General features: G+C 46.7%; 1 protein-coding gene across 1 annotated transcript in view; it reads right to left on the bottom strand.

The window, feature by feature from the left end:
* Positions 1–833: 833 nt before the first annotated feature.
* SPINDOC (spindlin interactor and repressor of chromatin binding) overlaps positions 834–10,597 on the bottom strand; it is a 34,130-nt gene continuing 24,366 nt past the window's right edge. Inside the window, exon 9 of the mRNA XM_039363384.1 lies at positions 834–2,095. Coding sequence (XP_039219318.1) covers positions 1,827–2,095 — 269 coding nt within the window. The 3' untranslated portion in view covers positions 834–1,826. The remainder of the gene's footprint in view (positions 2,096–10,597) is intronic.

Below are 10,597 nucleotides of genomic sequence, written 5' to 3'. Positions count from 1 at the left end.
ATATCACATTTTGAAAAAGCCTCTCCATTTTTTTAAATGATTTTTTTAAATCGCTCATTCCATCCATTTTTTTCTCTCTGGGAATTGCTGATGGAGACAAAAAAGCTGAAGAATCTGTCCAAATAAATAAAGAGGAAGATTTACAACTGGGGTGAAGGGAGAGGGCTCCCATTGGCCAGAAGTGACATCATGGTTTCATCCCCCTTGGGGGGCAAAGAAGCTGAAGGGGGGGGGTTTATATGTATGCAGAGATAGGCCAGCTGGGGATGAATCCACCAGGGAGTTCGGCACAAACGCACGGCACGCCGTAGGCAACGTTCAAGCAGCTTTGTTACCCAGTGCCCAAGAACCATCTGTGGATAAAGATGCCCGCGCGGGTATCTCGAAGATGCTAAATGAAAAAAAAAGTGCCGTTGTTTTAATGGAGAGCTTGGCATTGTGTGCCTTTGAGAGCCTGAAAATGTGACAACAACACAAAGTCAATCCATAGCAACAAGCTGTCCTTGCGTGCACAGAGGGAGCTTGGTCTTTCAAGCAAGGCGAAAACCTAGGAAGAACGGTTGCAGGAACTGGGGACCTTCAATTTAACAAAGAGAAGGACCAGGGGTGACCTGACAGCCGTCTTCCAATATTTGAGGGGCTGCCCCAAAGAAGAGGAGGGGGTCAAGCTATTCTCCAAAGCCCCTGAAGGCAGGAGAAGAAGCAATGGATGGAAACTAATCAAGGAGAGGAAGCAACCTGAAACTAAGGAGAAACTTCATGACAGTGAAGGTGATTAACCAGTGGAACTGCCTGCCTCCAGAAGTTGTGGATACTCCATCGCTGGAGGTTTTTAAGAAGAGATTGGACAAAATTTGTCCAGAATGGCATAGGGTCTCCTGCACGCGCAGGGGATTGGACTAGATGACCTCCAAGGTCTCCTCCAATATAGAATATTCTATATTCTAACTACATTCATCAGGATAGGTTTGAATCTTATTTATTAGGGAGGAAAAATGAAACTGGGTGTATTTCCTCCCTGAAACTATGGGGTAGAGACGGAGTAACCACAGTGCTCACTCATTTCATGGACTAAACCAAATCAAGGTTTCATTCATTTGTTTGTGCTTTGTGGACTTAACTTTGAAAAACACCCTGGATTAGGATAAAATGTTTTACCTAGGCCTGCCTTGTTCCCACCAGAGTTCACCCTGAGGCCTCCAGGAATGCAATTCAAGCTTCCTATGGCATCCTAGCCAGCGTGGTAGACTACTGGGGACTCTGGAGGCTCTCTTTCTAATTACCTACCGACCAGAGATCAACACCCCGTGAAATTCTGGGCCTTTCGAACAAGCGTCTCTAAATAACCTAGAAGTTGAAAACTTTTCTCTCCTCTATCCCACAATCCACAATCGCGCATGTCTCATTAAATTCTGGCTGTTCGTTTTTTTTTGCTGCCTTAAGCCTGCTCTGCCCCAGGCAAATAAAAATAAAACTTGATTTATTTTCGACGATGTGGGATGTGGGATGAGGGTCTGTCTTAAAAAAGTCATTCAGGATTCGCAGGAATGTAAACCCGGATCAAAGCAAAATGCAGGGAATTCAACCTGTTGTTCTTGAAGGTGAGTTAAGTTTTGTTTTGATTTGATTTCAAATCGCTTTCAGCCAAGCTTGTTTTAGCCCCCACGACAAAGAATACGGAAGGGTGAACTCTCAAAACAAGACAAGACTGGCATCTAAAGGGAGATTTTGCAGGTTCACCCTACATTCAGCACCTGCGCCGGAAACCTGTTTGGCATTTGAGCATATTGCACATTGCAAGGTAAACAACCACCCCTGCACGTGGCTCAACGGGTTTTTGTGCAGCGAGGGATTATTAGAGGCAAAACCCGCATCAACTGGGGCAGCCGTCTCCTCCTTCCGCGGGCTATGGTGAGGGTGTTGGGTGTGAAAAGGATGAGATTACACTGGTTGCAGATCGATGGATCCCATCGGTGAGATCGCTCATCCACAGGAATTTTCTGAAAAGCTTCCAGATGGGAGACCTGGCCAATTTTAGAGCGGTTCTTAAAAACAAGGCATAAATATGCACATTTAAGTATCTTCTGTCCGGCACCTGCAAGAGAAAGCGGAAAGATGTCAGGAACAAGGAGGCTGATGGCGCTGGAAACTGGCCGATCCACGTTTTCCATCTGGGGGGGCAGAAGATATCCAGGAGGTTCCACTGTGGGTGAAAGGGGGTGCCCCTTCCTCTTGGGGGGGGGCTGACAAATGAGGAAGTTAAGCCAGCTGTGTTTTGGTTAATCCAGCCCTGATGGCTATCTGTTTAAAAAAGGGGTACAGAGAGGTGGAGAGGGCTGACAACATTTGGAGAGCGGACGTCCGGACGATGGGTGCTTCCACAACACACGTTCAAGCCAAAATCTGGGAGAAGAAAAGCACAATTTCCCTGGCTAGAATGGTATAGCATGGATAGATGGAGGATGCTGGGTCCCGCACTGCTTTGCCCATCTTTAAAGGGGTGTGGAAGGGCTGGAAAAATAGAGAAAAGTTTGGCAGAAGGAAGGAAGGAAGGAAGGAAGGAAGGAAGGAAGGAAGGAAGGAAGGAAGGAAGGAAGGAAGGAAAAGAGATGAGGGAGGAAGGAAGGGAAAGACAGAAAAAAGAAAGAAGGAAAGAAAAAATAAGAAAAGAAAGAAAGGATGGAAAAGAGATGAGGAAGAAAGAAAAGAAGGAAGAAAAGAAGAAACGAAGATGAGGGAGGGAGGAAGGGAAACAAAAAAGAAGGAAAAAAGAAGAAAGAAAGAAAGAAAGAAAGAAAGAAAGAAAGGATGGAAAAGAGATGAGGAAGAGGAAAGAAGGAAGAAAAGAAGGAAGGAAGATGAGGGAAGGAGGAAGGAAGGAAGGGAAAGACAGAAAAAAGAAGAAAGAAAGGAAGGAAGGAAGGAAGGAAGAAAGAATGGATGGATGGATGGAAAAGAGACAAGGGAGGAAGAAAGGAAAGAAGGAAGGAAGATGGGTGGAAGGAAAAGAGAGGAGGGAGGGAGGAAGGGAAAGAAAAAAGAAAGAAAAATAAAGAAGAATGGATGGATGGATGGAAGGAAGGAAAAGAGACGAAGGAAGGAAGGAAGGAAGGAAGGAAGGAAGGAAGGAAGGAAGGAAGGAAGGAAGGAAGAAAAAAAGAAGGCGGGAGAAATAAATAAATCAGGGTTTGATATTCTCTGTGTGAGCCAGTCACAAATCCATTCCCTGGTCAAACCAGAGAAGCAACTTCTTCTTGCAACCCGTAATTAAGCGATGGAATTTGTAGTCACAGGAAGCAGGAGGGCTGGTGGTGGTGAGGATGGTTTCAGGATAGAATGACCCAATTAGTTCACCCAGCGCTACGTTTTGCCCTGAGCAGAGCTAGTAGCCAACCGAGGCTAGGTGGAGCCTCCAAGGGCTGAGGCAGTCTACCTTCTTCTTCCCTGCTGCTCATGGGTTCTCTCGCAATGGCGGCTTGGCCTCTGTGCCAGGATTAGGCCAGGGTTAGCACCCAGCTGATGGCCTCCCTCTCTGGGCAAAGGGCCAGGAGGCTTTTGGCTAACCCAGATTCTCAGCTCCACACTGCCAAGGGTGGAGCACACTGGGCTGGGCAGAGAGCAGTGGGTGTGTGAGAGAGAGAGACAAGTGCACGACACACGCCCAAGATGACACACACGCACCATTCCAATGACCAATGTATAGACTCACCCTGTTGTGGGTGGCTGGAGTTGAGTCACATTACAAATTTGAACTGAGGGTGAGCGGATGCAAAATTCCCAGCCCCAGACAAAGGAAAAACAGAGAGGGCAGAGGGAAAAAAAAAATACACAATGTGTGTCTCTGTGTGTGTGTTGTATATTTCCCCTGTTTCTCCATTCTGCCCCCCCCCCCGTAACATATAAAAACTTCAGCCTGGGAATACAAGCTATTTTAGTTTAGACATTTTGACTGCTTTAAGTCCAGGGAATCCTCAACGTACGACCGCAATGGGGCCCAAAGTTTCCGTCGCTAAGCGAGACGGTTGTTAAGTGAGTTTTGCTCCCATTTCACCACCTTTCTTGCCACAGCGGTTAAGCCAATCACGGCGGCTGTTAAGTTAGCCACACGGTCGTTAAATGAATCGGGCTTCCCCCATTGGCTGAACCTGAACCCAGGGACGCTGCAACCGTCGTACGTACATGCCAGTTGCCGAGCCTCTGAATTTTGATCGCGTGACCCTGGGGATGCTGCAGCGGTCATAAGTATGAAAAACGGTGTTCAGTCACTTTTTGCAGTGCACTTGTAACTTCAAACGGTCACTAAATGAACTGTTGTAAGTCGAGGACTATAATTGAAGCCCAATTTATGCACAGAGGGAATCGAACACTCCCTTCCAGCCCAATGGCGGAAAGGGCCTTGCCACCTGGAAAGCCAAGTTGAGAAGTTTTAAGAAGAGACTGGACAGCCATTGGTCCGAAATGGTGTAGGGTTTCCTGCCTGAGCAGGGGGTTGGACTAGATGACCTCCAAGGTCCCTTCCAACTTTACTACTACTATTATAAAGGCCCAATGCTTTGTCTTGAAGCACTAGCTTTCTGCATGCAGATTCAAAAATATTGCCTGAAATTGCTGTTGGGGAAAACCAGATCCCAGGGGGGAAAAAATGCAGCCCCAATTCTTTTCCCTACTTATTCTTATAATCATTTATTACGGCTGATAAGGAGTATGTCATAAAAGATGAATATCAAGATATCCAACTGTTGTACTAAAATTAAGACAAGTGTCCGTTTCTCTCTTGCACTATTAGTGATATTTATAATGATTACATTTGAGGATTATCATTAATGTTGAATTAAATACCACATGGATATTGAATTAAATACCACGTTAATACTGAATTAAATATCGAATTAATATCAAGACACCCAACTATGGTTAAAAAACGTAGGGCAAGCATCCCGCTCCTTTGTTCCTCTTTTGCACTCATCCCAGATATTTATAATGGTTAACTTCAATGATTATCATTAATATTTAACTCAGCATCAACTTTACTTATTTATAAAATGTCTTGGCCACCCATCTTACCGCAGACTTAAAATATCCAATTAATATCCAATGAAGTATCAAATCGATTCAATATTACGTGGGATCAATAATCATCGCTTTCTTGATGATTAACAATCAAAAGGCAGGATTGATTGATTGCTTGATTGACTAACGCAATTTATACGGCCACCCCTCTCCTCCAAGGGGATGCTGGATGGCGTATAAAAAAATACGATACCGTCTAAAATTATTATTGTTATTGTTGTTATTATATTGTTTTGTTGTTGTTAATGATAATAATATATCCCAGGTTCTTGGAAAGGACTCAATAGGTAGACAAAAATGCCAAATCCAGTCTGAACATCTGGCTGACTGTGCGATGATTAATAATAATAATAGTAGTAATAATAATAATAATAATAACAATAATAATATCATCATTGTCCCAGGTCCTTGGGAAGAACTCGATAGGTAGACAAAAATGCCAAATCCAGTCTGAACATCTGGCAGACTGTGCGATAATTAATAATAATAATAGTATTATTAATTATTGTATTATAATAATAATAATAGTATTATTAATTATTGTATTATAATAATAATAGTATTATTAATTATTGTATTATAATAATAGTATTATTAATTATTGTATTAATAATAGTATTATTAATTATTGTTATTATTATTATTAATAACAATAACAATAATATCCCAGGTCCTTGGGAAGGACTCGATAGGTAGACAAAAATGCCAAATCCAGACTGAACATCTGGCTGACTGTGCGATGATGATTAATATTAATATCAATATCAATAATAATCATCATCATCATAATAATAATACTATAGGATTTTAAAAATCCCAATGGAAAAAAGTAGGCTGCAGTAATGAGCGTGCATTGCAGTTCCCCCTTCTCGGGGTGCAAGCTGGAAAATTGCACGGCGCCCCCCGCTTTTTTTCTTCTTTCTTTCTTTCCTGCAAGGGGGTCTCCCCGCGCCGCCTGCGTCCCCATGAATGGAACCACCTGCCGGGTCACGTGCCGCCCCTGACGTCACCTTCCCGGGGAGAACCGGGCCGCCTTCTGATTGGCGGACGATGAGGTCACCCTGCCAGCCTTCCCCGGCTCCCTCCTCCTCTCCCCCCCCCGCCCTTCTTTCCCCAGCCCGCCCCGAGCAGGGGAAAAAAGAAAAACACACACGCGCACACACCAAAACACAACCTTACAGCAAGACGGGGCGGCCGGGAGGGGGGTGGCGGCGGAGGGGGAGCAGGGGGACCCCGGGATCCCCGCCTTGGAAAACTGCACAGGTAGCTGGCCAGCGACCCCGGCATCCAGGAGGCGACCCGCTCGCCCGCTTCCCCATTTCGGCTGGAGGGTGTGATGCAGGTGAGTGCAAAACACCTGGGGAGGAGGGGGGGCTGCGTGGAAAGAGGAGAGGGGGTGAGGGTGGACAAAGATGCTTGCTTTACCCCCCCCCGCTCCCCACTTTGCCTCTTTGCAAAGGGGGCGATTTTGGAGGAAAAAGCCCACCCTGGCGCTTACACAATTGTGTTGTTTGTGTGCATGGGAGAAACTGGACCGGGAGGGGGGGGGGAAACGCGCAGCCAGGTGCCTAAGGGTGGAAAGTGCCCCCCCCACCCTCCCCTTGACCCACGCGGGATCCATTGGAGAGCAAAAGGCGAATTGCATCTCCCTGGATGTTTTAAGCACTAAGGGAGGGGGGGAAATTGGGGGATGGAAGAGAATTGAAGAGTGGGGGGCTGTGCCCCGCTTGGGGATGCAGAGGGGCTCTTGGAGGGCTGCACCCCACAGCCACAAAGCTACCCTGGCGGGAAGAAGTGAGGAGGGGGTGCAGGATTGGCAATTGGGGAGGGGGCAGCGATGCGCGAGTGGGTGAATTGTGGTGGCTGTCGGTCTGTGTTGTGACAGATCATCTTTCCGGGTGCGTGGGAGACATGGGGGGGGGGAGAGAGGGATGCTCAGAGGGTTTGGGGAAGGGGGGGGGAGAAGGGATCTGTTCTGCATTCTAGGTCCCAGCCCCAGCCTTTAAAAACAGGAGCCTCATGATCGCCACTCATGAGTTATTTTTAAGCCGATGATGGCAGACAGGCTTGCTTGCAAAGGTGGGTGCTTTTAGGGCACGAGAGGTGGGGTGTCTGTGGGGTGTGTGTGTGTCTCTCTCTCTCTGTGTTTGTGTGTGTGTATGCTGTGTGTGTCAATTCACAGGCAGGGGGTCGGCGTCAGGAAAGAGGATGGGTTAAAACAAAAGGACCCAGGGAGATGACTTTGACACGGTTATTTTTTTTTTAAATTACATTTTAATTCAGCCCAGGAATTTTAATGGGGTGTAAGAATGTGGGGGGGGGTCTGTTTAAAGACACCCCCCTTCTTCAAAAGCGCAGGGTTGCAAAGGCAAGATAGAAATTGAACCAACGGATAACCACATTGCAATGAAAGGGAAGACCCACTTACTTCTCTGGGTTTTTTTGTTTTAGCCATTCAATAGTTGTGCAACAACTGTCAAATAAAACGATGCGGAAAAAGAAAGTGGCTTGGATGTGTGAGACATTATTGGGGTATTGTAGCTGTGTGGATGGTGTTATACAAGGGAGAGACCAGCACGGTGAATAATGCGAGGGTGGTAGGCAATTTTGTTATGGGTTATGGGGTTTTTTTTTAGATTTATATGTCGCTTTTGCAGAAAGAAACCTAAGGAGTTTGGGTCAAAGCTGTTGAACTGAGAACATTTTTTAAAAAACAAAACAAAAAGCCACTGGATTGTGCCATCCACGGGCGAGCAAGGTTTTCACAGCCTCAGTTTTTCCACCTGAGTAATGGGTATCGCATTGTTGATGCTGACTTGCCACAAAGTCTCCCGGGATTTAGATCAGAGATTTTCAAAGTTCTGCCTAGGGATTCTGGGAGTTGAACTTGAGGTTTTGCCTATGTAAAGCATAGGCATTTCTTTTCTACGGAGCTAGTTTATTTAAAAACTGCTGGGTTTCTCGCAATTAGATGTGTGTCTTTCTGTCCCACCCAGGTTAGGATCCAGTGTGCCTAGTCTATAGTAGTATTTCTCAACTTTGGCAGTGCACTTCAGCTCCCAGAATTCCCCAGCCAGCGTGCTTTAAGGTGGGTGGACTTCAATTCCCAGAATCCCCCAGCCAATGTATTTTAAGATAGGTGGACTTCAGCTCCCCTAATTGACCAGCCAAGATACTTAATATCTTACCTTTACATGGTGATTTGGAACAACCTGTGTGGGGTTGTACCTCATTGTACACAATTTCCTGAATCGAGTTTGCAATCTGGGCAGGCCCTGGTGATGTCACTGCAAGGAGGGCCTGCGTTTTTGCATCATTGTGGTTTCTTGGAGGCAAACCGGCTTACGACAGGCAACGCGCTTACATCTTCATACACTTAATGCAGGTGGAAGGTGTTTTACTGGCCGTTCTTCCTCTAAGCACAACAACAGAAATAAGTGTGCTTATGTCTAACAAGCCCATTCCAGCGCTCTGATTGGCGATCCCCAGGGCTTGTCTCCATGCTGCCCACCACTCAGCTGCCGTGGCTGGACCCCCATCATTGGCAAACACGGGGACTGGGAACTGCCCAAAGAGGCACGTGGGGCTGAGAGCCCCCCTTCCTATCACCCACTGAATCAAGGTGGAGAAATTCCCATCCATATTTCAGCCTTGCTGGTGGAGATCTAAGCCAGTTTTCTCAAACTTGACACCTTTAAGACGGAAGGACTTTGACTCCCAGAATTTTGGGAATTTAAAGCATGATAGCTGGGGAATTCTGGGAGTTGAAGTCTGCACCTCTTAAAGCATGCTGGCTGAGGAATTCTGGGAGTTGAAGTCCACCCACCTTAAAGCATGCTGGCTGAGGAATTCTGGGAGTTGAAGTCCTCCCAGCTTAAAGCATGATAGCTGGGGAATTCTGGGAGTTGAAGTCCACCCATCCTAAAGCATGATAGCTGGGGAATTCTGGGAGTTGAAGTCCACCCACCTTAAAGCATGCTGGCTGAGGAATTCTGGGAGTTGAAGTCCACCCATCTTAAAGCATGCTGGCTGAGGAATTCTGGGAGCCGAATTCTACACATCTTAAAACATAATAGCTGGGGAATTCTGGGATGTGAAGTCCACCCCTCTTTTTAAGGGAGCTGCTGGCTAGGAATTCTGGGAGTTGAAGTCCACCCATCTTAAAGCATGATAGCTGGGGGATTTGGGGAGTTGAAGTCCTCCACCCCAATTAAAGCTGCCGAGGGTGTGAAACGCTGGCCTGCAAAGAGACAGCTTCCCATCCCATTTTTAAGTCGGAGGAGACCTTTAATTCTGTTTTTCACCCTGGCTGGTCTCCTGCCCATCTCTTCCTCCTTGCCCGCCCTGCTCCCGTCAAGAAAGTTGCCCGGCCTGTCCAGGGCCAAACGGTGAGCTCATCCTGGGGTGAAACCCAAGAGGTCCAATGTTCTCATTGCCGTGCCAGGCTCTGATCTCAGCTTGGTATTTTTAGAGGCTCTGTCCAACTTCTCTGAGTGAAAGGAAGAGACGGTGCCTTAGGGGGACCCGGCGGGCTGTGGTCAGGTCAGAAAGGTAAGCTCTGCATATGTGTACACGTGTGTGTGGGTGTGGGTGTCCACGCTTGTGTAAGCAAAGCATTTCTTTAAAAAATCTGTTATGCGACAACTCTGCGCTGAAGCCTGCCCAGAAAATGTGGGCAAAGAAAGCTGCCTTGTGGTGCACAGATTTACAAGATAGGAGCGGAGAACTAATCCTGAAGCACTAGGAGCAGGTTTTTGTTTTCAAACCGCCCCCTCCATACACCCCTGCGAGGTAGGCTGCAGAGATTCAGGGCTGAGCTGAGGAATGGGATGGGACCCATGAACCTGAACGGGGCTGGTACAGAAGCAGACTTCACGTGTGCACGTCCTCGCAAGGATACCCCAAGAGAATTTGCACACCTGTGGATATATTAATAGCCCAGAGCTACGTGCTGGTTGCGTGTGCGTGAAAAGACAAGGCTTGGTGGGCACTGGTCATTAGTGGGGTTGGCACAAAAATCAAGTGTGCCCAGGAACTTTATTATTGTAGATTTGAGCGTGCAACTGTGTTGGGGAGGATTAATCCGATTAATTGCGATTCGTAAACATGAGCTTATAAGCAAGATAGATCTGTGCGCAAAAATTCCTGATTGCAATCTGAATTAAGGTGTGTCTGTGTTTTGTGCAGGGTGAGGGTGAAGCAAAGGCTGTCTTCACTGGAGAATTCTCTCCGCTGGAAGGGAGGGGTCAAGGGTGACAAATTATCCAAATCCCAGGAAAGTTATCATGATGATTGTTTTAAGAAAAGGGTTGGTTTGAATTCTGCAAGGTGGGGGATTTCACAATTTCCTGGGAATTTAGACCAGGAATAGACAAGGACTTTGGAAAAGCACTTGCAACTGTGCAAAATCCAGCCGGGCCCCAACAGCTGTAAAAAATTCTTCTGTATCCCAGCCTCAGTCTCTCGGTTCCTGAAATGGGCATAAGATTCTCTGAGCTAGATTGTAAACATGTGATCCTCCGCCTGG

The sequence above is a fragment of the Crotalus tigris genome, unplaced genomic scaffold (assembly GCF_016545835.1).
Source record: "Crotalus tigris isolate CLP2741 ecotype Arizona unplaced genomic scaffold, ASM1654583v1 scf7180000019553.37968852642:3898890, whole genome shotgun sequence".
Classification (NCBI taxonomy): Eukaryota; Metazoa; Chordata; class Lepidosauria; order Squamata; family Viperidae; genus Crotalus; species Crotalus tigris.
The sequence above is the reverse complement of the archived record's forward strand: the minus strand, read 5'-3'. Positions and strand labels throughout refer to the sequence as shown.